Below are 27,798 nucleotides of genomic sequence, written 5' to 3'. Positions count from 1 at the left end.
GGTTTTCTATCTTTCATTATATTGAAAGGACAATGTGCTTTTAAGTCTGGAAAATGTTTCCACAACATGTCTTTGAGGCACTTTGCAACAGTACACTTTGGGTAAGGAATAATTGAAAAGAGTTTTTTTTATTAAATTCCACATCCGAGTATTGTAATATGTTTATTTAGATATTTTATTCATAGCGATTCTTAAACCATTTTCTTTTTGATTGAGATTTATATAATAAATGTTCTGGTTTACAAATAAATAACTTAATTTTACAAAACATGTTATCGACAGATGATGGCCTTTGTAGATAACACAACGTGGTACATGTTTAGCGTGGATTAACGATAGTAAAATTTGGTAGAAGTAAAAACTGCAAGCTGTTCGTAGAAATGTTGTTTTGCCGACTAGTCACCATATGCGCGATGTTCTCTTAGTTTAAAAACTATTCGCTTTGGTTTTAAACATTTTTAAAATGGCCAACGTTCTGCAAAATATCTGTTATTCAAGTTTTTGGGTAAGATTGCGTATTTAAACTTTTTATTTTAATGTGTAACAAACAAATTAGTGTAATTTTAAAATATTTTTATTTATTAACTCAGTCTCTCGGGAAAATAAGGATTTGTTTTTAAAACTTATGCTGATATAAACATGTTTGCTTACTTATATTTAGTCTTTAAACTTTAGTTTACAGTTTACGAGGATATTTAAATTTCAACTCTAAAAAAAATAAATCATTCACGAGATGACTTTCTAAAGAAAAATTATTTCCATTAAAAAGGCAAGAAAATTTGAATAGGGAAAATGTTATTTTTGGCCGTGTGCTTCTTAATATTTTGTTAGAAATTGGCTCTCACATTTTATTCACACATGCTCTTTCTCTTATCTTAAACCATACGATCATGTTAACACCAAAAGATTCTAATCATTCTATCCCTAAACTGCGTACTTTGTGACACGTGAAACAAAATACGTTTTGTAAGAAAAATATGTGCAAATTAAAATATATCATTAAGATGTGTATTACTTTGACATTGGAATAATACGTTTTATAACTTTGCAAAGATCAAAACGCAGTTTTGCCTTTACAACTTTCCCGTACTTTGAAATATTGACGCCGTGATGACGTGTGCACATTCAAGGCTAGGCGACATATTCGTTTCCATTAAAAAGGGCACCGTATAGGTCTCAAAGGAAACCTTACTAATAAATGATATATTTAAAAAGAAATAAAAATGAGACACCCTCATTGTATGACATTGTTGCTATATTTGTTATAACAAATATCTTTTGAATTATCGAAACAAGATTGGTACGAACCTGCATGATTTTAGTTTGTTATTTTGTGTAATTATCATTTCTTGCAACAACATTTTTTAATCACCTTCATTATTTTTCTGCCTGAAATCATTAAAATTTAATTTTTAGGATTCCAATTTAACATGGTATACCAACAACCCAGATCTCACGCCATGTTTTCAAAGCACCGTTTTGACTTGGGTTCCTTGCTTTTTTCTTTGGTTGTCTCTCATTTTCGAAGTTCTGTCATTCAGGAAGTCATTCAGAAGGGACATACCTTGGTCCTACCTTAATCTATCCAAAATGGTCAGCGTGAACGTATAAATCATTTTAAAATAAACGTATTAGTATTTTAAGTATTTTACATTGTTTGCTATTCGAAATTATAATCTCAGTGAGCATAAAGAAGTTTCTTATTTATACAGTTTCATCAAATACTTATGTATAATTCATTACGTTAAACTAACGTTAGATATGATTGTTGGTTAAAATGAAGTGTAGTTAAAAGAATTGGCAAAAAATTGGTGTACCTGGTAAAAGGCTGCTCCCAAAAATGACCATTTAAATAAAGCATCTGCGTTAGATATTTAAGCGATCCTAGCTTGATCGCTATTTGTCGAATGAGGTCACATTATCTTCCTCTTATATTTTTTGATAAAACCAAGCGGCTGATCCGTGTACGCTGTAATCTAGCGTGAAGCTTTCAGATAAAGCCCGAGATGCGTGTTCACCGTTTGCTAAGTGAATAATAGTGATCCACCCCTCGGAACTATGTTATTTAGAGACACGCATGGACCAATTTCTCTTCTCTCAATTTTTGCCTAATTATTCGATAATTGTTTTGTATTCACGCTTAAGTAACTTTTGTGAAAATATAAAATTGTATCTAACAAACAGTTCGGTTTCCGAACAAATAGTAATGTTGAACTGGCGATAAATACTGTATATAAAAAAAATAAATTGAAAATTCAGACGAAAGTAACTACGGTTTATGAGTTTTCTTAGACCTAAAGAAATCTTTTGACTATGTAAATCATGAGCGCTTGTTGCATAAGCTTTACTTAATGGGTATTCGGGGTCCTAGCCATGCTTGGCTAGCCTCATATCTTAATGATAGACATTGCCAAACTAAAGTCAATGGTGAGCTCTCCAATGAAGCACAAATTAAATGTGGCGTACCTCAGGGCTCGGTCTTATCACCTATACTTTTTAATTTATATATTAATGATATGTTAAGTAGCTCAACGGAAGATTATTTCTATTTATACGCGGATGACACCCTGGGACTCTTAGGTGGTAAAGACCTTCACAAAATTATTAGAACATTAAATTTAAAATTAAATGATATCTTTAACTGGTTAAGAAATAACGACCTAGAATTCAATACTGACAAATCTGTTTACATGATATTTTCTAATATAAATAAGAAACTGGTCCCTCATGAAAATGTCTTAATAAATAATATCAATTTGGAAAGAGTAACAACCCATGTAGCACAAAGCAGTCGGCCCGAACGCTACGATTATGGTATTGACGACTAGTCGGGACTAAGTCGGGGGTGGTGTCTATACACTACTAGTCGATTAGTCGGAATGTCCTACCCGCGCCATTGTTGGCCCGACTAATTAAGTAACACAAACTGGCCGACAGCATATTGACCTCTTTTCGGACTTATTATTTGTGGGTAGCTCAGCTGGTAGTTTTTTAGTCGGCCCTACTGTTGGCCTTTTCTAAATATACAAATTAACCGCCAGTAGATCTTTAGTTGGCCAACATCTAAATGTTTGTTTTCCCACCTGAGAATTCGATATTGGCCTACAGCATTATCTGATAGGTCATTTTATTGCCGAGCCTTCAGTATGATGGATACCACCCAAAATTGTCGGGATGTTCTATCCAAGAAAAGGTTGGCAAATTATCTCCCCTAAGAAACTGCAAACAATTTCATTATAAAATGTATTTCTTGATTTTTATGAAAATTAATTTATTGCAAAACTAATTACTTAATAAGAGTATTTTATCACATAAAATAATATTCTTCTGAACTTTTATTTAGCTTAAGTCAAATATAATTTTTTAATGAAAGTTTGAAGTTTAAGTTAATAGATTGTACAATTCACAATACAACAAAAATAATCAAAAACTTAAGAGACTTCCAGTGGGTTATTTCTAGGAGCTAAATCGTTACCTGTGTATAAGAAAATGGTAGCATATGTCTTAAAAACTTTCAACAATCAGGAATATACAGAAAAATTAATACAAACCTTCTTTTTAACAATTTCGTCAAAAACATTCAAATCAGTTAAGAAAACCGTAAATAAATTAAAAATTCTTAAGAATAATAATATTTTGATATTACAGGACAGATCACCCACTTTTAAAATAAAATTGAAACGTTCAGTCGAAACACCATCTTATAACGATTACACGTAAACTGTCTTTCGGCGGCTCTTTAGCTTATTACTAACATCACCAACTGAACTATATCCAGCTAAAAATATTACTTAAAAATATTTTGAATCAATATTTGGTAGACAAATGTAGGAAATCTGAGTACACACCTGAATAATTATGATTAATTCGCTTAACTATATTACAAAACATTGGTAAATGATTATTTGATAAAGCAAAGGCTTAAATTTACCAGTCACGGACACGTTTAATCGTTTACGACTGTCTTGTTTTCAAACAAATAATAGCTCTTTGAAGAAGATAATAACTCACTGTTATCTTTCAACTTCTTAAATTTCAAAAATTATCTAAATTATCATTACAAGTATTTACAGCATAGAGATATAAATTTAACGCGGTCGAATAAAGTAAAACTTAAACTTTTGGCCACGACATGCAGCGAGCAACTACCGGCTTTCCCCTTCTCTCTCAGAGTCCTGATTTCTGAGTATCACGTGGTACGCACGGAAAGATATTTGTATGGTAGAAGGCTAACGAACTTTAGTTCCACCGTTTGAAATAGACGCTACCAACAGATGGCAGGTCAAAACTGTTATAACTCGTAACATGAATTTATGCTCGTAAATTAAAATATGATCAAATTAATCACATTTATTTATTATTTTAACTTATTTGAATAGATTGTTATAAGATATTTTATTTTTTAAATATAGATGTCACTTAAATGAGATAATCTAGCGCTATTTTAAAATAAGGATATAATAAATGTCTGACCTGTCGGTAAAGCCAACTATATAAACGTGTCTAATTATATGGGTGGCAAATTGTCGTTGACACTTACCCAAAAAGCATATCCTCTATCTCATTTTAGCCACTCTCATTCTAGTCAGAATCTAATTACAGAGTCGGTAAAACCGTCAATAAATTGAGTCGACAATTACCTATCAGCAAATCAGTTCATAATCAAAATTTGAGGTACATTTATTTTACGTCGGCAGATAGTTGTTTAACCCGTCATTTCGAATATCAAAGTAAGGGTCGTTATTGACGACTGTAAAATGGCAAACCGAAATAGTGTTGGTAAACTGGGGGCACATATAAAACGGAAAGGTCGGTTAAAACGACCACAAGGTTAGCCGTATGTCAGTTAATTTCACCGACCTAAGACCAATTCACTTGAGGTCGGTCAATGGTTGGTTAAGCCGACCTCTCGTACTATCAAATTTAGGGTTGCAAATGCCGACTTTAAAATGGTTATCTTAATCAGCGTTGGTAAATAGTCGGCACCTAAGAATACATTGAACTGGGAGTGTTGCAATGACGTCTGCTTAGTGCCCACTTTAACCGCCGATGGCCAAAAGTCAAAACATTGGACTGTAGTCGGTTTCAGTCGGCAAAACCGACCCGACCTTTAACCGACTCTCAGTCTCTTAACCGACTACTAACGGACCGCGCTGTGCTACATGGGAAGCTACAAATACTTGGGAGTAATATTTGATGAACAGTTAAACTGGAACGATCATACCTCTAAAATTGCTAAAGAAATCTCTTATAATATTTATACAATAAGCAAAAACCGAAATGCCCTAACTACTAATATATGTAAACAGTTATATTATGCCCTGGTCTATTCTCATATTTCATTTTGCATCTCAGTATGTGGTAATACTAGTCAAACTAATCTAAAACGTATATTTGTTATACAAAAAAGGATAATTAGATGTATAAGTCGTGCAAATTATCTGGCACCTTCGAGTCCAATTTTTGTTAATCTAGATATATTAAATATTTACCAAATTTATGATCTCTGTTGTTTAGTTTTTATATTTAAATCCATAACTACGTATATCTATAATAACTTTCCCTTGAACAATGCTAAATTAACATATACCAGGATGAGCAATATATTAACTACGCCCTAGGTAAAAACCGCAAAAAAATTAACTCTATATTCTATAAGGGTGTAAAATTATTTAATGATTGTATAAATAATGAGATGAAGACTTTAAATCAATTCAAAAGTGTTGCTAAAAATATGATACCAATTAAAATATACAAACTTCCTTAAAATCTTTAATTTTAATGTTAATTTTTAATATTTTTTTCCTCATTAGCCCATTAACTTTTTGTAACCAGTTCTGCCTGGAGGTTGTATATGGCCTAAAAGTCATTTTTGACTTGGCCTACTAATGTTGTAGATTTTATACTAAGAAACCAATAAATAAATATTATTATTCTTAAATTTATTGGGGTGTATAAAAACCAATGCCTAAAAATTCTGAGTTTTAAACCCGAAGATTTTTGTCAAAGCGACTTAACATTAAAAACGACAACAAACTATACAATACGTCAATCATACACTGTAAATATAATCCAAGAGCATGCACAAGTTTCAAAAAAATTTCCTCTTACAACAAATAAATTACGGTACCCAGGGAGAAGACCCAAATCTTTCTCTCCCATACTGTTTTTTAAAAAGATTTTTGTTATCTATCTTTCCCAACATTTCACATCCTCAAACCCATCATTTAAATTCATCGGTTTTTAGTAGCATTATTAATACAAACATATTCTACAAAACGGCGTTTAAACAAATTTTCCTCTTTACAAAATTTCCGGTTCATCAAATTTCAACATGCAAACATTATTATAACTCCAAATATTTACAGCCGGGTCATTTTCAATATTTTCCGTTTTTAAACAATATTTCGGTCCCTCCAATCTTTTCCGTAGAGGGCGCTTTGGTTCACCAACATAATAAGAACCACATTTACATTTTACATTATACACCACTGATCGGTTATCTAATATGTCAGTGTTATCCCTTTTTGATTGGCATGTTGAATTTTGATAAACCGGAAATTTTGTAAATAGGGAATTTTTTTTAATTGCCGTTTTGTAGAATCTATTTATATTAATTATGCTACTAAAAAACTGATGAATCTAAATAATGGGTTTGAGGATGCGAAATTATGGGTAAAGATCGATATCAAATATCTGTTCAAAAAATCTGTTTGGTAGAGAAAGATTTGGTTTTCTCTATAGGTCCAGAAATTAGTTTGTTGTAAGAGTAAATAATTTGGAAATTTGCACATGCTCTCGGATTGTATTTACAGTGTATGATTGATGTATTTATATAGTGTGTTGTCGTTTTCAATGTTTAGTCGCTTTGACGAAGACCTTCGGGTTGGAAGCAAATTTTTTAAAGTATTGGGTTCTATACACCCCAATAAATTTAATTAGATCCATGCGTGTCTCTCTTAATTTTTAAATACAAATGTAGTTATTTATTCCATGGAAATTTTTTAAAAATTTCCCAATTTATGTGATATAAAATTATAGTAATACAGTTATTTTTCACAATATTTAAAAATTCGCCATATCTCTTATTAAAAACCACCAAATTATTTTTAAATCACAATTCAATTCTTTGCCTAGCCAGCTTGTTTTCCCAAAAACCATTGAAATTTATGCTTTGGTTTGTTGAAGCAAATAGATTTGGAAATGGCTTTTTCGTCTGCAAAGGGTCTTTTCTGGCAAAAATTACGTTTTTGCTACAAACTATTGGTTTACATTTTTTCTGTTAATTTCGTTATATTAGATGAAAAATATCATTAAACCATTGGTTTTAGAGATGATCTATGTATCGCATTTTTAAAACTGCTCTGACTGTAGTCCGTGACAGTAGAGTAAAATTGGTTGTTTAAACTTTAATTCTTTTTTATCTATTTTTGATGAAACTTTTTATGTACTCCTATCTTTTGTAACTCTAGTTTTTTTTATCTTTTAGGGAATAACATCTGTCCTAATAGCCTTAAGTGTTATAAAAATAGCCTTCAATACACGCCTTGAAAAGACATCAGCGGAAATTTTGTCGGAATTAGTTAAATGCCCTACATATGTAAGTAAAATTTTTATTTGTATATCGTTGTACTACTATCGGCCTTTGAACTAACAAGAACTTACATTAAATTGCACAATTAACAAAGAGAAACGGTGTTATGTGAATTCGTTTTGCCGAGGCAATTGAAAATACTTATGTGAAAGCAAAATAAAAATGTTGATATATAATTTAGAAAAGAACAAGTTTTGCAATTTCCATTTTGAGAATTATTCGGTGAATAAGAGATAATTTATCTAAAATTGTATAAATTTCAGATAATTTATGTAATTTTGTTTAAAGTCGAATACCTAAGGGCATTTCAATAAAGAGACAAGCGACGCCTGGTTTGTGAAATAAATAGAGAAAATTATAGGAAAATAGCAATCTGTGCACAAGTTAGTTTAAGGGACTTTCAGTGTAAACTAACTGTAAATGCGACGAACGGTCACCGAATGACGCATTTTAAATGGACTTTAACCCCAAAACAGCTCTCCATGGAAAGTCCCTTAAATCTATGACCCTTCACGTTCTCTCTTTGAAAGTTAGATTTGTTTTTGATCCTTCCAAACAATTGAATGATTTAACAGATTTAACTGTCTCTTTGCAAAAATAATATGGGTTGCTTATATTAATGAAGTGGGCTTATTTTTAAATCTGATGTTTAACAGAACAAACCTTATTCGATTTCGCAATTATTATTTTTATTTCCAATAGAGATCTGATGGTTACAAGGCATTGTGTATCCCTTTTTATTTGACTATCTGGTAAAGCGATAAGATAAATTAGATGAAGTAAAAATGATATGATCTCTCGAGATAATCGTTTTTGGTGTGATAGCGAGACGTGCCAATGTAATCAATATTAAAAAAAACGTTATAAATACGTTTTTTATCTATATAGCAATATTCCTGCTGAAAATTGGTTTTTAGAGCTATTAAATATCAACGTAGACGAATAGCAAATAATAAACTAAAAATGCTTTATCTATTAAAAAACCAAAACTCAACCATGTAGCAACGTTCACTTTTCTACCCGGGTGTTAATAAATATGTTAATTATTTTACTAACAAATGATCCTTTACAAAACTTAATCACATGTGTTTCATTTATAGCATATTTTGTTAATTATATTTGATTTTAGCAAATATTTTTGAATTCGCTGGAAAAAATTTGTATTTCGTTACATTATCCAAAAATTGCGATCATAGCTAATATAGTCTGTTATGTTCTGGTATAGGTTAATAAACCATTCGTGTTTTTCCTTTTTATTAATTTGTTTTCCAGGTACATATTCGTGAAACATACTTGAAATGGCGACGACAATAGCATCTGAGAGTTGGTTTATTTATCATATTTATGTTAAACGAAAACCTCCCTCAGTGCTAATTTTAAGCTTTTCTGCCAATGCGTTCCATGTATAAGACCCACGAATAACAATAGGAACATTTTAAATAAGGGTTAAAAAAATCAATTTCAATTGTCAGAAAAGCCCAATCATTTCATTTTTAATATTTTAAAGTTATCTCTGTCGCGCGGTAAAAGTCACTTCGAAAGATCGTTTAAGCGATGATAAGAGGAAATAGTTTTCTGATGCCATATAAAAACCAAATGAGGGAACATGAAGAATCCGCGACCTCATTTTGAAACCGTCCAAGAAAGTTAATATTTATAAATAACCTTTTGTAAATACACTGTATATCGGTATAGCGGCAATTTATTGTGTTAGGAAAATATGTCCTTTATATTATTGCTTTATATTGCAAAATACAACTAAACGTGGAAACCTTCGCTTATAGTACAAGTAATCGACTCGTTGAAAACAAGTTTTTTCTTTTTCCTTAAAGATTTTAGTGTTGATATTGCATTTTATGGGAAAGAAATATGGCATTCGACGTTCAGGAATTCAAATTCTATTTTGGTGTTTTACATTAATATCAGTACTTATCAAGTTCAGATCTTTCATGATGTCACAGGACAAAGTTGTAAGTACCACTCCATTATCACGTTTATACTTGTATATACATTTAGTATTAGTTGGATTTTCATTGCAATTCGTTTTATAAAATCATGCGCAAACTATCGAATTTATGGTCTAAATGTTCAAGGGTCAAAAACATCGACCGACTATATATGCTTATTTCGGGCCCAAAACATGATTTATCAAATATTGGAAATATTCACTAGCTTATAAAATGAAATAGAAATAAAACAAGGGCTTTCATATGGTCCCACTTTATTTCATGTACCAGTCAGATAAAAAATTGAAACGCTGTCAACGTTTTTAAAACGTTTTATTTATTAAAAATTGTACAAAATATTATTAGGAACTTTAATTTTTTTTTAACATTTTGTATACTATTGGTATTTGAATAACCTTACATTATACAAAAACTTAGACGGAGTCAAAAGGAGAAAGAGTCTTGTCCTTTTTTCAAGATTAAGCTACATTCTTCCATTGCGATCTGCTTTATGTTGGATACACATTTTGATACTCTCTTCTATTTAAAATGCAATTCCTTTTCTTAATTTCTTCATTTCACGAACGGCATCTGTAGACAAGAGAAACAATTACAAACCTTACTTATTTAATTATTCGTATATTATCATTCTACAATTTAGCTTCAATCGGATCTTTTATTTGAAGCTTCGAAAAAGCTGTGAAACTTCCCTTTCCACTCCAATTTATTTTCAAAACAATTTTGTGTTGTATTTTTTTCTCAAAATTCTTATCATTCTACGTCTCCGAGACTGTGCCCACCGAAAGATACAAGCAAGAATGTATTTATTTATACTCAGGGAGAATGAATATGTCGAGATTATTTTTAGCGTTTCTCCAATTCCACCCGTTGGGGCCCCCGGTATGCTCCTCCACTTTAATAAAATCAAATAATACTGCAATCTCATTGGTTCTTAAAAATTACGTTTTTCGACGCGATTAACGCCGCTGCGAGGATGCAAACAATTAAGACCGCCTCCCCCCCCCCCCTTAGCGTGACTATAAATAAATACATTCTTGATACAAGGTATGAAATCCAAGGAAATAAAACTTCCCAATATAGTTAATATTTATCTGGTCGTTATAAGTTTATCTCTATTCTTCTCCTGATTAATTATCTTTTCAAATTCAACCAGTTTTGATGATATTGCTTTTGATTAAATTCCATTCTTCAAAATAATGGAAACTCGCATTAATAAAATCATAGAAGGTTAAAGGACACTTCAGCTTGTTCAATAAAGCACTTTTGGCTTAATCGATATGCAAACAATTATTAATAAATTGATACAATTGCGTTCAACGAAGTATATCGAACTTCTCATTACTGGCTATTTCGTTGATTTGAGATTTGGTTTTATGGGCCTAAAAACTGTGAATCCAAGTATTTTAGCACCTATGTTTACAGTACAATTTTATTTTTGTACAGACTCAAAGAAAAAGCCCTTAAATCAATGTCCTACTTATCCGTAAAACTCTGTATAGTTTTAATGGATGCTGTGATTTGAGAATTAACCCCTTAAAAATTTAGCTATTTCTAAATAGATTATTTTACAGTAGATAAATTTAAACAATAAACATTTCCTTTATCTTAAGGCAAAAATGTTTTTATTTTTACTTATGCAAAATGAATTTGTTGAGATGATCCGTTATGGCTAATCTGTAGGGGGAAGGAAACAATTAACTGAAGTGGTCTTTAGTCGCGTCGGAGACTTATGCTTTAGCGAACCAAAGAAAAATGGTTTGATTATTTTTGGATCAAGTAGATAACTCTTCAAGCATAAATGCTTTTCTTTTTTATTGTTAAAATATTTCTAGTTCCCTTATGTATTACCCTCTGTCGGATTACATATAAGCCTATTGTGGCTTTGTAGTCTTTGTATATTTAAATAAATAAATAAATAAATAAACGCTAAAAGTTGTCTTCACATTCTCCCTGAGTACACATTTGTTTAAGATAAATGAACTTTATTTTATGTAGATTGTTTCGCTTAAGCTCATAAAACTAATAGTATAAATATTAGATTATATATAGTTGCTAGAAATGTGAAATTATCAGGAGATACTCTCTCGGGGAGATAGGTGGTAGATGAAAATATTCAATCAACAAGTTGCAGAGCGTATTCGAAAACCTATAATGAAATTGGTTTGGTCAAAAACGGACAACTTTTCATGGAAATCATACGTCATGAAAAAAAACAAGTTTGTACTACCAAAAAAGGTTTACGTCTCATGAAAAAGGAAGTAAGATAGATAGATATATAAAGATATATATATATATATATATATAGATTGATAAATAGATATATATATAAAGATATACATATATATATATATATAAAGATATAGTTATTAGATAGTTAGATAGATGTATATATCAAATGGCAAATCGCAAAATACATAAACTCATTTGTAAGATAGAAGTTGCAAAATACTATAAGAAAAAAACACTTATACAACTGTGAAGAGACAAACATAACAATCTAGTTCGATAGACAAATCATGGCGTTGCTGAGCACGACCAGTGGTCTATGTACAGCTCATATAGATGAATCCCCCCCCCAAGATAATGGTATGTTTAGTTTCATTAGGAACAAATATTGAATATGTTCGGTGTTATTTCAATTAACAGTTTTACCAAATACTTAAATATATATCGTTTAATAGGAAAATGTGTATTAATTTTGAAAATGATGAACTATTTTTATAAAAATGGAATTTTATACAGAAAGTCATTTGATTTCAAATATATTTTTCATAGGATTTTACGTCTGAGCCATTTGGATTAATTTTTCACATTTTTCAACTTTTGTCTGTAGTTCTTCTTTTCTTTTTATCGTTAATAAACGATAAAAAAGCCAAATATTTAAATCCCACCGAGCAGGATGGAACGTTTTTTCAACCAAAGGTATTACTTTTTTAGTCCTTAGATTGAACACAAATGTTTAAAGTATACATTTAAGATAATTAAATGTAGAAAGGGGGTCTTTAACTAAAACATTTTTCAACTACTAAATATGAAACTTTGAGATGCTTGACCTGGGTGAAATAATCTAAACATTTAGAATTTATAATTTTTAAAACTTCAAACAATTCAGACCTTGAAATTTACTGACAATGAAAATTTGCTTGATGGTGAAAGATTTATTGAACTTAAAGGGGGTAAAGAGTAAGGGTTTCGGAAAAAATTCACGGAACCCCTCTTTTGTTTCTCCAAATCGGCTTAAAGAATCTATCACAAAACCAAATATTCTGCTTATTGAGTAAATTGCCATAGAAAAGTGTGCGCCTCAGAATAAATCTCCTGAAATGTTTAATCTGAGATTAGGAAAATCAGTCTGATATCTCAATCCCCAGACGGTTATTCCTCCAATCGCTATATTTTCTTATCCCTCAATTTTTTTCTTTCCCACTGCTATTCCCTAATCGCCATATTTCAAATCGTTATAATTTGTATTGATCAACTTAATTTCTAAACCCCAGAATTTGTTTTCATCCAAACCCCATACTTCCTAATCTCCAGAAAATGAGTCATAAGAACAAGTTATTTTCGGTTTTGAACGTTCTTTACATGTTAGTTGGTGATATAAGATATTCCATTAGATGGTTATATTGTAGATTACACAATGAAAATAAATTAAATAGGTTAAGTTTACAGGTAAATTGATTATATACGGTCAAATCGGTAAAATCTTGTAGTACTTCCGAAGGCGATATAAAAAAGTAAAAAAATATTTTAATATAGGAGTTAAATAGACCTTAAAACGGTTAACCGCATATTAGGTCGTAAATTTTTAAAGTTTTTGACAATAGCTAGGTACATGGATTCGACAACATTTTTATGCTGTTTTAAAATATCTCATTTAGAACTTTAAAAAACACATTATTTTTGGAACGCTGATTTTGCAAGTTCCCAGATCCCAAACATTACCGTAAGCTTAGGTCAATATGATGGTGTTTGACGTGACGATGATGGATACATTTTAGCCGTGGTAGTCGATGATGTCGTGGGTAAGCGACGATGCTCCATTTAGCGTTGCGGCGTAATGTCTTTCATAAAGATAGTAGATTGGTGAAAGCCTATGAGGTCAGATACATTATATTTTAGTTTGTTTTTTCAAAAAAAGAACTTGTAACTTAAATACGTTGAAACCGAAAGATATTTACACTGATCCCCCTAAGGTGATTTTAAAGGGCTTTTTTTTAATGCGCCCGACAAAAAAAATTAAATTTGCCTTCCAACTTATTTTTTATGACATCACTACTATTTGCCATTATTTACTTTTTTCATGCCAGCCTAAAAAATAATTTGCTAGCTGATAAGCTTTATATATCATTAAAAAAGTATCCTTATTCGACAAATAATCATATTCCTAATCAGTACACCGACATATTCTGAAGAAAACACTATGAAAATGCCAAAATTACAAGAAGTTCCAATATACCAAGACTCGGATACCAAAATCGATTGCCCCGAGCCACCCGAAAAGTGGACATGTGTGACAAAGGATTGAGAATTATCTAAAACTTTTACTTGTAAGTCTGATGCTGTTCAATTCGTTTAAAATGAAAGTTCTTGGAGATTTAATTCCAGAAAATATACAAAAGATGGAGTCAAGGAATTCTACAATTGCAAATACGACAGAAAATGTAGACCATCTGTCTATTTACTCTATGTTTCTGACAACATAGATGTCGTATTGTACCGAGATAAAGGTAAACACACACATTCAGTTAGATTCCACGGAATTTACCAAACTTCCAAAAAAACGATTGAGCGTCTATTCAATGTTGGATTTAAAAACCCAACGCCTTACTAAGGGCTATGAAGGAAGAAGGGTAAGTGGAAGTACCGAAAAGTCAACTTTCGAAGTTTTTGACGCAACTAAGGAAAACCAAATATGGAAAAAGTACCTTCAGCATAGATCAGCCTTTTATTCAAAGTCACCAAGTACACTCGATCCAAATTTGAATCTTGGCTACCTTCGTGCATTTTTCACTACCCGAAGACTACTGCAGCTTGGCAAAAAAAGTAAACTCATTAACCCCGACGTAACTTACAACCATTTATATGGCTGGCACTGAAAAATTGAAGCGAAAGGCAACATTAATCGGCTGGCACATAAACTCCTGTCGTCTAGCAAAATAATTATTTTGGCAGGTAGGTTAATATCTCCCCATTTTAAAGTTGATACGTCTTTCTTGGGCCTTACGTTTGGATATGGTATGGACCTCGCGTTTAAAAATAAAGAAATTTTACGCCTTGCTTAATTAAATAGAATTAATATAATAATAATAATAATAATCAGCTAGGCTAATACCCAAGGCACCACCCTAGGCCTAAGTCATCGAGCGACTTTTAAAGCCTTTTAATTCAGGTGGCCGGGTTATAATGCGTAGGAGGGTGGTGGCAAGAATTCTTACTAATAGAACGTTTTTCCGTATTTACGGTAAAGGTGGGAACAAAGCTGACGGGCTTCTTTTAAGTTGAGTGTCTCAGAAAGAAAAGACGCGACGACGAAATTATCAGTTCCTAACTTCTCGAGATTAATATCAAAACCACAACTAAGCCTACACTGAGGTAATTTCTCCAAATTAAAATGTAAAGAGGACCCCATTATTTTACTTGCTTTACTTTTTTCATTTGTATTTTTAAACTAGAAAAAAAATCATTTTTTTAAAAGTTATACAGGGTGTTTTTGTGGCTCGAAAAAGTGATTTTTTTTCCAAAACTATCTTTTCTAGAACGTTGAAATTTGTACTGTACATTAAACGTGCCAGGGGACACTTTCTACCAAAATTGCATCTAAATTGAAAATTATTTTCACGTTTTTTGAAAATATAAATTTAACCGCTACGTGCTATATGAAAATTGTCAAAGTAAATATTGTAGAGCGTCACCGAAAACGTACAAAGAGCGTTGGCGCGAAGAAAATATACGTCTTTTTCACTGACAAAATACGACTTGAATAAGTGACAAGTTGGGCAAGCTAAAATAACTTTTTTGAATTCCATTGGAAGAGTTTTGTAACTTTATGAAAGTCAGAAATTTGTTAATCTGGTGTTTAATGCAATTTGTCTTGCAGTAAAATTCGCATTTGAGAAATTTTACATACACATAAGTACCATCCTTACAGAGCAACGCTTCACCATGGTTTACGAGATGGAGACGCTCAACAACGGCTGGATTTTTGCAACTGGCTGCTAAATTCCGTGCACGACGACCCACATTTCCTCCGCAACATGCTATTCTCGGATGAATCCTCGTTTGCAAGAGAGGGCCCTTACAATCACCAAAATAATCATGTTTGGGAAAACACAAATCCACACTGGGGATATGAACACCGTCACCAATTTCAATTTGGGCGCCTAAATGTTTGATTTTTCTTGTTGGAAACCGGTTAATTGGGCCAGTATTCTTACCGCAAAATCGAAATGGCCAGAGTTATTTAGATTTCTTGAGAAATGAGCTAGAACAACAACTTGACGAACTGCCGTTGGCGCAACGAGCAAGACTGTGGTTTCAGCAAGACGCTGCCCCGCCTCATTACCACAGAGATAAAACATAAACAACGAATTTCCACAACACTGGCCAGCAAGATCGGCCGATCTGCCTCCGTTGGATTTCTTTCTTTGGGGCTTTGTCAAGGACAAGGTGTTCACCACTCCGGTTGAGACACTTGAAGAGCTGCGTCAACGAATTGTAAGTGCTTGCCAGGAAGTAACCCCGGAAATGATTCAAGCCACCTTCAGCAATATGATTTCTCGCGCCCAAGCCTGCATCGCAGTTGAAGGTAGTATTTTCGAAACGTACTTATAAATTTTGTTTGTAAGTAGATAAATAAAATGTCTCTTTGTTTTTTCAAAATATTTGCATTTTTCATTCTACGAAATTAAATTGTGTAATACCTTCTTCGCCATTGTATCCTCGATTTTTCAGCGGTGTCTATTGCATTAAATACCAGATTAACAAATTTCTGACTTTCATTAAGTTACACAATTCTCCTAATGAAATTAAAAAAAGTTATTTTAGCTTGCCCAACTTGTCACATTTTCAAGTCGTATTTTTTCAGTGAAAAAGACGTCTATTTTCTTCGCGCCAACGCTTTTTGTACGTTTTCGGTGACGTTCTACAATTTTCTAAAGCACATAGCGGTTAATATTTAAATTTTCAAAAACCGTGAAAATATTTTTCGATTTAGATGCAATTTTTGTAGAACGTGTCTACCGGCACGTATAATGTACAGTACAAATATCTAGAAAACATAGTTTTTGAAAAAAATCACTTTTTCGAGCAATCAAACACCCTGTATATTATCCACCCAATTGAATATATAAAGTGGAAAAAACCAATGATGAGAGGACGATGTATCTCGAGATCTTATTATGCAATCATAGCATAGAGAACAAAGCAATTTATAGAAAAAAAATTAAATAAGCATATACATGGTCTTTTTAGTTGATCGATCGAAGCGTTTTTCTCAAAAAAGACGTGAAGGAAAATTGAGCAATTTCCAGGGTATAAACAACACATAGTACTCAATAAAATTGAAAATTTAAAACAATCTAAGCATTTTGAATGTGATAAAGTTGGAAAACATGTAAGAAAATCAAGAATATAAATATTTCGGTCAAAATACGGATATTTTTTAAGGGCTTGAGAAAATAAAATGTGAACCGTAGTAGGCAATAGCTTATTCGCAAACCAAAATAAGCAAATAACAAAAATGTAAGTTTGTTGGAAAAAGGTAATATCAATAATCAGCTGAGCTAATAGCCAAGGCACCACCTTAGGCCTTAATCAACGAGCTTTGGATTTTCAATATAAAACACAAAAAGCTTCAAATTTTCTAAATTTTAAAAATTCAATTGATAACTTTGCGTTGTATATAGTCACGTCGGTTTTGATAAAAACGCTTTAATCGATAAATTTAAAAGACCGTGTATACCAACTATAAAATTTTCTCTAAAGATGGTAATTTGTTGGTAGAAACATTTTAAAAATACCAAATAATAAACTTAAAATAAAATTGTAATTTAAATTAGCACATTGTCGATAATTTGTTACGCTTAAATATTTCAGGACGGTGTTAAATTTAAAGCCAATGTTTGTTTGTCAGAGTCCAGATATGAAATTAACTTTAATGGAATATCTAACCCTCGGAAGATCTAATCGTGCAAATACATTCTTGATCACTAAATACGTTCTTTTGGAGTAAGAGATAAGCTAACTTTTCCTTCCCCTTCCGCTCCCCCTCCCACCTTTACCCCATTTTAAGGGAACCCTTGATTAGAGACGAGTTGGGCCCCCGATTGAATCAGGCTTTTTATCTTCACCTAGCCCGAGCCGGCTTCGGGCAGAAATAAATTTTAATTTTTACGGGTCGGGCAAATTTAATTATTGAAAAGTTCGGGTCGGGTCGGGCAAAATTTTATTTTAATTACTTCGGGTCGGTCGGGTCGGTCGGGTCGGATCGGGCAAAATTAATTTTTACGTTTTTCGGGTCGGGTTGGGCAGAAATAAAATTTAATTTTTACGGGTCGGGTCGGGCAAATATAATTTATGAAAATTTCGGGTCGGGTCGAGTAGGGTCGGGTCGGGCAAAATTTTATTTTAATTATTTAGGGTCGGGTCGGATCGGGCCAAATTAATTTTTAAGTTTTTCGGGTCGGGTCGGGTCAGGCCGGAAAAAAGTGGGCCCATTGCATGAAGCTTTTTTTATTTTTTGATATGGTGTAGATGTTGATATGCAATACAAAATATAAAAAGAGGCATTTATATATTTAAACAATTTTTGCGAACAAAAGCTAGTTGCAAAAGAGTTGAACCTTTTAAATTGGTGCTTCAAGGACCAAGTATCAGTCCCGTAATGGAAAATACACGTTCGTCACTCGTTTGTGACGTGGGAATACCAAGAATTATTTTAGCTATATTTTTTCAAAGTACGCCGGGACACGCGACTTGCCAATTGGCAATTTAACGCCGGGAAATTGAAAGTAGAACCAAAACTAAACTTAAGACTCTAGTCGCGCTGCTCGCAGTACTCATTACGTCACGTGCCCCGCAATATTCGCCTCCATCTGAAGAATAAGCTAGGGTGAAAGCTAGTGATGCTTTAAGGATAGAAGAACGCAATGAAATTAATCATGCAGATAAAAAAGTAAGTCCCAAAGACGAAAATATAATAGCCCCATGCTAGCTCCTTCCCAAGTCAAGGCCGGATAAGCTTACGTTCCGATGCGACAGCCACCGTTTTTTTTTTTCAAATTTACCTGGTTCAGTTTAAATATTTACTAATAATGTTTACAATTTCCTAAATTTGGAATATTTGGAACGATGTTTAAATGTCAGGGTAAAAAAGATAAATATGAATTAGTACGTTGATAGATACACTATTAGAAACCCGGGTTTCAAATAACCGTCAGTTTTCGACGTAGGGACCAATTAGATTTGCAACGGTTGATGACGTGCATCGATAAAAAAGGCTTTAGATCCGACAACGATTGAATATACTAAATCTTGTTTAAATTAAGATTTAATTTACTTTAAATCATTTTTAAATTATTCTTGTATCTCTACCATTTTTTTTTTCAATTTGATTTGGTTAAATTACAAACATATCAAATCAGAGGCGCATTTTGAATTAAATAAATTTAAAAATGAAACGTTAATAACGGTTTAAAACGTAAATAAATGTTTAAATTTAAAAAAAAATTAAATTTTAGAATTCTACAGTAAATTCAAAATGAAAAACGTTTACTTAAGAGTTGAATTATCTTTGTTTATGTTAATTTGTTAATTGATATGCTGTTTGATTGAAAATCAATATATAAATAGGTTTTATGACACAATTTGTAGGACAAAGAAGAAATTTTATTTTTATTTTGTTTTTGTTTTTTTTTTAATTAGCAGTTTATCAGTAAGTTGATATGCGTAGTGTAGATGGTTAAAGAAAGTGTATCTGATTTCGAGGCGTGATCAGCATTTTTTAACTGTTTTTATCTTGTTTTACGTAGTAGTATGTACTTTTAATACAAGATCCTCATTTTTTACTGATGATTAATTTTTACCTCTCCGAGGTGACTTTGTGCTCTAGGAGGGGTTATAAAATCACCGTGTGTGTCGGTGTGTGTGTGTGTAGGCTGCGAACGCCTTCGCATTTTTGGAGCAAAGTGTAATCGCTGCAAACGCAGTTTCTTAGGATATGGTTTTTCCAAAAGCGCCCTCTTTTTGTCATTGTGTGTATTAACATTTTCTTTTGCGAATAGTGATTGTACGTGAAGAATCTTCGACGTTAGGGACGAACCGAGTGCTGAGGGTTACGGTAAACGTATCAACGTCCTAATGGCAGGTTTTCCTTCAATTGTTCACGGTATACGTCATAGTCTCATTAAGCGATCTCATCGGGCTGGTTTCGAACCCGTGCCTTCCTGCATGGCATGTGAGTGTTCTACCACAGAACTACCGATACATGTTTCGGTTCATTGAAAATAATAAGCTCAGCTTAAGCTGAAGAGTATATTTATACTTTTGAAATCTACATTTTCTTACGTCTGAAATTTTTATGGTCAAATCTTGTTTAAGCGCTGTCGGCAGAGATAGGAGAGTTAAAGGGTAGAACCCGTGGGTGGTCCATTTATATATTTTTTTGAATAAATAACATCATACATTCCGACCTTACGTGAATGATTAATAAATAAGCAATCAATACCACGGTTAGGTAAAATATTATCCTGTCCTTATAAATATGTTGTAATCACGACCCAGATTTTTAGTCTTGATGATGGCGCTTATCACGCCGAAACTATAGTCGACGTTTTATTTCTTTAAATAAATGTTTTACTTATGTAGAATTATCGTGTATTGATTGCTTATATATTTTTTTGAACCGGTGAGGGTCATATATGAATACAATTTCAAGTCGTATACAACGCGCTTTTTTCGTTTTGCTTACTTTACGTGTTTTCGTATCGGCCTTAAATGTGTGACACATTTTCCTTAATGTGGTTAAGTAGGTTTTATATTTTGAGATATGCGCTGTTTCTTAGCCTTCACTATTCACCTAAGATTTTTGTGTGCGTTGTAAGCCGGGGATTGTCAACGGTAAGGTGTTTTTGGTTTTTTCTATTACAACTTGCATTACCGTGGGTATATGGATTGACATTTTCTGTATTTCTTAGTATTTGAATTATCATGATGTTTGATTGTGTTATTTTTTATATATATGTTAATACAATGTTTATTACTGTGGGTATTTTGATTGGCTTTTTCTTGATTCCTAAGTATTTAAATTAACTTAGTAGGGTTATTATTATTTATTTTTCTACTGTTTTTTCTTGTTTGTTGATAATGTGAGGGATAATTCATGTATACGATTTTTTATTTGCATTGATTTTATCGGCTTCGTTGGGCTGTCGTCATGTGCCCCCCCGTATTTATTAGTGATTTCAATTACATTTTTGTTTTTCGCTTAAACTTTTGTTCTTCCAATAAATGTGATTGTTTAACACCTATAATACAATGGGTTGGTTTTTCTCTATAAAATACTTTCCTGCACGTATATTTTAGGTTTCATAAGCGTTCTAATAATGTTAAATTTTTAATTTTTTATTTCTCATTTTGTGGCTTTGGGAATTTAATAGCGTTTTGGGTCTTAAATAGGTTTTTTGTTCTAATGATATTGGAAATTTGTTTAATGCAATAACATTTGTATTTAAAATAAAAAGTAATATACTGGTTGGGATAGCACCGGGATAAAAAAAAATTGGAGGACGCTTTTGATTGCGAAATATCATTGAGTACTGTGTAAAGTATGAAATAAAATTTGTTAAAAGACGAATACTCATGGAGTTGTTGTTTCAAAAATTTTATTAAATTTTTTCTTTACTGTGTAAAGTAGTTAATTCACCCAAGGGCAAATTCATCCGAGGAAAAGTATATTTTGGCAAGCTTGCCAACTTGTTATAATATCAATATTAAACCTTTCAAAGAGCTCATATGTGGAGATGTTTAACCTTTACACATCACACCAGAAATCTAAACCGTTTTCTCTCTCATTGTTCTAAAACGTGTTTTTTGTGACAACATCTAAAATGTTAGCGGCAGTACGTGGGAAACGCACACAAGATCAGCAAGTGACTCTTTAAAGTCGTAAATCATTGCATTAAGGAACAAGTGACGTAAACGAAACGTCATCCAGCACCCGTAAAGTGTAAAGCTGACTATACAAAGCCTCGTAAGGTCAACCAGAGATGATCGTAAGTAGGTCATGTCGCGGTGTAGAAGGGTTTTGTTCTCTCAACTAATCAGGAGGAAGCACGTTTTATCTCGACCACTAAAAATTACTTTTAAAAAGGGGAAAGCACATTTTAACCTAGGTCAACCAAGATTGTAGAAACCAGTTACCGCACGTTCAACAAATGACGTTGAAAAAGAAGTGGGGAAGCACACTCTTCAAAAAAAGCACTGACAAAAGTTACGTGACCGGGAAAACCAGTTCCACAAGGACCGGCCGTGGCCCCCACCTTAGATTTCTGACCTTTGAACTTATTTTAAAGTTTTCCTTATCTTCTACTATATTAGGAAGGAAACTATGAATCATGACAGAACAGTGGTTATCGCACCTTGCGACATTTTTAAGCCCTGACAGTTACTAAATGAGACACAAGAATGGACAAAATTTTAAATATTAAAGATTAAGACGCGGAGTGGTTAGCAATTTCGCCTCGCAGCAAGAGGAGCCGGGTTCGATCCCAGCTTCTGGCACTGGGTGGGTGAAAACTCGGAACAACTCCTTCCGCGTTGAGTTTGCAAGTTCTCTCCCCACTGGTTTAAGGGGTTTTCCCCCGAGTTCTTCGGTTTCCCCTTCCATAAAAACTTGTCCAGGTTAACGGTAATAGTTATTGTAGGGAGCTGTTGACTCGATCTAGTGTCATGCAGGGCTTGCCACCACCCTCCTACGCATTGTAACCCGGCCACCTGAATTAGGGCTTCAAAAGTCGCATGATGACTTGGGGTATTAGCCTAGCTGAAGATGATTTTTTGTATTTATTTTATTCGAACAAGCTTTGATGAGGCACTTTAATCTGTGTAAAAAGATCTCGGCTCCTAAAAAAACGAAATTAATTCCACGCTTTACTCGTTAAGAAAGGAATGGATGTACGATTTGGTCGAAGCTTACAATTGCTCCTACCATAGCATTATGAAAATGGCCCCTTATGACGTTTCAGAAACTAACATTTTACGAGTTTACAATAATATTTACTTTAAATAAATACTTTAAATATTCCTAAAATGATAATATAAAAGAGGTTTCTTGCAAAAAAACAGAAGAAATAATTAAAGTGTTAGTTATAGTTAAAAGATATCCCCACGTTTATAAATATTGCATCCGATATAAAAGGGACGTTCTATTTTAGAGAACTTCAGAAGTGCATCGAAGCTCGTTCGTACAGGTTAAGCAAAGTCTTACGGAAGATAAAGAAAACGATGTCAAACAATTATACGTTATCTGGGTAGGATATCCTTCCTGATTTTATAGTTGGGTTAATAAACATTATTCCTCCTTGTATTATTAGAAAATAATTAAACAAGTTGGCAAGCCAAAATATACCTCTCCTCGGAAGAATTGTCCCTAGTGGTATTAATTTCTCGAGACGACCCTAAAAGATATCTCCGCAATTCAGAGTTATTTAATAAAAACGTTCAATCCCGACCGGTATAAAATTTTAACTTTAATTAAAATAATTGAGACGAAACAACCTAGTTTCATTTATTCAGAATAATATAAATTAAGTAGTTACAACAGTGAGTTAGACGTACTAAAACAATGCACAATTGAATTTAACCCTATTTACAGAACAAGTTTATCAGTTAAATATAATTCGAAGCAAATTTTAATGAAAGAAGTATCTACAGAGGGTATTTGTATTTTTCTCGCTTACGAAATACTTGCCGCTCATTTTATATCAACACTCGCCCTTGATGAAGATACCGTAGAATAGCTATATTCGACATCTGATAGTGGACGACTCGTAGACTTCCTGTTGGCGTTGTGAAACATACCGCATGAAAAAGACCAATACCGTCCAATTTCCAATATCTCTCCACCCAGGAAATCAATGACTGCATTTGGAATCGTAGATGTCCAAATATCCACACCAATAAGAAATGTATTAACAAGAAGCGAAAAACTCACCGTTCACAAAGCACAGAAAGCCACTTGACTAACCGACAGCTCAGATCGTTTATCAATAAATGACCGTAGACGAAATAGTTAGGGCTCTTTATAAATAAAAACAAACGAGCCCAATTGATGAACTGCATTAAACATCTTAATCCGTCGAGAAAACGTTTAAAATAAATTAAGTAATGACGACCCAGTTAATACCAGACCAACATAAGTGTGATGGCACGATGTATACAGAGTGGGAATGGGAACGACTAATGCGATTTGTGAGGCATATGACCACATTATGAGATTTCTTGATAAAAGATAAATTTGTGTCGGAGTTTTTTTTTAGATCTACGTAAAGTATTCGACTCTATTCCACATAAAAATTAATAAAAAAATTAGGCGCGATGGGTATTAGAGGCGTAGCGGGAGAATGGTTGGAAAGCTACATGCCAAAACTAATATGTATCACACGAGTAAATGGTATCCTATCTAAGGAAAAATTCTTAACCAATGGCGTAGCGCAAGGCTCGGTTATTTCTCCGACACTATTTAACCTATATATCAATTATATTACCGACATCGTAAAAACTGGCCTTCTTCTGTATGCGGACGAAACCTTATTTATATATGGAGGAAAAAGTATTAACGTCGTTATTCAAAAAACCAACCAACTGTTAGAAAAAATAAATAACCTGTTAAAATATATATAATTTTTAAAAATGTAGGAAAAGATATTAATACGAGTGTAAATTTACATATTGAAAATTATAGTATTAAAAGGGTACGACCTACAAATACTTAGGAGTAGTTTTTGACCAGCATTTAAACTGGAACGGTCAAGTAGACCATATAAGTAAATCATTAAGAAAAACATGTGGAATGGTATACAAATCTAAAAATATTTTTTCTTATAAAACCCCAAAAGATATAAACTATGCACTTTTCTATTCAAAAATTAGTTATGGTTTCTGCATATGGGGCAACATAGGCTCGAAAAATAATTTAATGAATTAACCGACAGCGCTTACTACTGTGAATCTTTTTAAATTCTGTATACACTCACATTTTGTGTAATTTAGTTTTTCTTTTTTTTGTTATGTTTATTTAATGTTTTTATTTTTTGTTAAATTTATGTACGTTCTACAATATTTCGTTAGTCTCTTAAACTTACACACTTCTGAAAACCGGGCTAACAAGTCATTAATGACTTAAACCCACAACCAATGTAAGAAAAAAAAAGGATTTCCAATAAAATTTGAAAGTTAAAAATTTCAAAATTTTAACTCGAAATTTTCTTCTCAAATGAAATATTACGCTTTAAAACTAAATACGCTAAATACACAAAAGATAAAACCAAATAAATTACATAAAACTAACTAGGTGGACCACCCACGGGGACTACCCTTTAACCATCTTATCTCTGCTGACTGCGCTAAAACAAGATATGACCTTTAAATATTTGTACGTAAAAAAATTTAGACTTTAAAAACTATTAATATACTATTCCGCTTAAGCTGAGCTTATAATTTTCAATTAACTGTAATATGTATCGGTGGTTCTGTGGTAGAACACTCGCTTGTCGAATCCCACCCAATGCGATCGCAAATTGATATTAAATCGAATACCGTAAACAATTGGTCGAAACCCTGCCATTTGGACGTTGAGACGTTTATCGTAACCCTCAGCACTCGGTCCGTCCCAAAAGTCAATAAGAAGAAGTTGGAGAGAAAACACCAATACATACAAAACGCATACACAACAAACTCATCACCCACAACCGCCGTAACACAAACTCAACATTCCCACACTACACATAAACATTACAAAAAAACAAACTTTCCAATAAAACGGAGTTGAAACCGTAGCGACGCTGAGCGTTAACGAAAAAACAACCGCACCCAACCCAACCGCAAATTCATCCGTTAACGCTCACCGTCAGATGGTGGTTTTGCCTTCCTTTAAACTGCAAACACGGTTTTTTACTTTGCCCCGGTAACGCGTCCGCAGCACACAGACAGACAGACACGGCGATTGTAAAATCCCTCCTAGAGGACATAGTCCCCCCGGAGAGGTAAAAACTCGGAAAATTATCTAGCCTCGTATTCTACAACGTTTGCCAAATCCGTTAGATAGCGTGGAGAATGATAAATTGTTCTGGAAAAATTATTTATTTTTATTTTTATAACATAAGCGAAAAACTGGGATGCAGATTGCGGATTAATGACTTAGTATTAGAAAAATCTGAATTCGAGGCCAATTATCTTTATAAAAATGATTTATTTTAGGAAATATTAAAATTAAAAGTGTTAGAGCAATAATAGAAAATTGTTTGGTGTAACCTTAAGAAACCGTGAACTAAACGAATGGTGCTATTGTGGGGAAAGGGGAAAAAATTGGAAAAATTTAGTTACCACAGAGAAAGCGAGCACGTAAAATAAACTTCCAATAGGAAACATTGTGCGCTCGATTTATTCGAAGGGATAAGGAATTCTAGCATGAAGTTGTACTTCTTCTAATAACACATTCTCAGATTCAGTGAAATCAGATAGACCTGTGCCATTAAATTTATTCGTCCCTAACCAGTTTTTATGTTTTCCGATTTAGTAAGAAAGGAAAAGGTAACGACCCTTTTAAGGACAATAGTTATCGACTTTACCGCATAACCTTAAACTAACAATTATAAGTATAAATTATTTTACATTTATATAAGAACTAGTTTAGGGAATTTATGCCCTTTCAGTTTGGTACAGTCACGTGGAAAGTACATTTATGACGCACTCCGTAAAAAATGGCCGCTCAGCACGTAGATAGAAATTTTTTGTGTAGGCACTTAATTTAAATTAGCATGTTTTGTAATAGGTGTATTTTTGTGGCAGCCACTAAACAATATTGTATGTAGGCATTTGCTTAGATTGTTAAATTTTAAAAAGTTGGCAAGCCAAAATATACCTCTCGGAAGAATCTTCCCTAGTGGTAATAATTTCTAGAGAAGACCCTTAAAGATATATCTCCGTAATTCAGAGTTATTTACTGAATCCGTAATCTCGGTTCAATCCCGCCAGGTATAAAATATTAATTATTTTTAAAATAATTTAAACAAACAACCGAGTTTAATTTATTCAGAATATTATAAATTAAGTAGTTACAACAGTGAGTAAGACGTACTAAAACAATGCACAAATGAATTTAACCCTATTTACAGTTCAAGTTTATCAGCTAAATATAATACGAAGCAAATTTTAATGAAATAAATATCTACAGAGGGTATTTGTATTTTTCTCGCTTACGAGATACTTGCCGCATCTTAAACGCTCATTTTATTTCAACAGTCGCCCTTGATGAAAATACCGTAGAATAGCTTTATTGGACATCTAGTAGTGGACGACTCGTACATTTGACGTTGTGACACATACCGCATCAAAATGACCAATGCCGTCCAATTTCCAATATCATACAGGCTGTTTTTTTGCCCAAAAAAGTGATTTTTTTCCAAACCGATGTTTTTTTAGAAAGTTGAAATTTGTACTGTACATTATACGTTCCGGGGGACACGTTTTACCAAAATTGCATCTTAATCGAAAATTATTTTCACTTTTTTTGAAAATTTAAATTTTAACCGCTAGGTGCTATAAGAAAATTGTACAGCGTCACCGAAAACGTACAAATAGCGTTAGCGTGAAAAAGTGGCAAAATGGGCAAGCTAAAATAACTTTTTTTGAATTCCATTGGGAGAGTAGTGTAACTTTATGAACATCAAAAATTTGTTAATCTGGTGTTAAATGCAATAAACACCGCTGAAAAATTAAATACTAATAAATTTAAGGTTTTTATTAACCTTTAAACCTGTGGTTTATTTATCTTATCGCCTATCAGGGTTAAATTAGAATTCGAATAAGACTAGATGCAAGCACTGACCTGTTAGATTAAAAAACTAAAAGAAAAATCAATAGCTAAATGAGCCAGATTGTGGTTTCAAAAAGAGTGCCACGCCTCATGGCCCCCGACATGTGAAATACTGTATTTCAAAACGATGAATAGGGTGAAAC

At 32.8% G+C, this 27,798-nt stretch overlaps 1 protein-coding gene across 1 annotated transcript; it reads left to right on the top strand.

Annotated features, from left to right (window-relative positions):
- Nucleotides 1–22: 22 nt before the first annotated feature.
- On the top strand, nucleotides 23–12,748 carry LOC149926296 (multidrug resistance-associated protein 1-like). Its single transcript, XM_090159305.1, has 4 exons — nucleotides 23–101; nucleotides 1,417–1,593; nucleotides 7,490–7,600; nucleotides 12,674–12,748. Exons 1-4 carry the CDS (start codon nucleotides 54–56, stop codon nucleotides 12,746–12,748), a joined length of 411 nt encoding a protein of 136 aa, XP_090015431.1. The 5' UTR covers nucleotides 23–53.
- The last annotated feature ends 15,050 nt before the right edge of the window (nucleotides 12,749–27,798 follow it).

This window comes from Leiobunum rupestre, chromosome 9 (assembly GCF_980474605.1).
Source record: "Leiobunum rupestre chromosome 9, qqLeiRupe1.1.hap1, whole genome shotgun sequence".
Lineage (NCBI taxonomy): Eukaryota > Metazoa > Arthropoda > Arachnida > Opiliones > Sclerosomatidae > Leiobunum > Leiobunum rupestre.
This window is presented reverse-complemented; position numbering and strand designations above follow the sequence as displayed.

What these genes read in the sequence shown, in the direction of transcription:
- LOC149926296 (XM_090159305.1), top strand. Translation starts at nt 54, where the DNA reads ATGTTTCCACAACATGTCTTTGAGGCACTTTGCAACAGTACACTTTGG. An exon ending in TTTGCAACAGTACACTTTGG is followed by an intron (nt 102 to 1,416) that starts GTAAGGAATAAT and finishes TTTAATTTTTAG; the next exon opens with GATTCCAATTTAACATGGTA. An exon ending in TAGTTAAATGCCCTACATAT is followed by an intron (nt 7,601 to 12,673) that starts GTAAGTAAAATT and finishes CAAACAATTCAG; the next exon opens with ACCTTGAAATTTACTGACAA.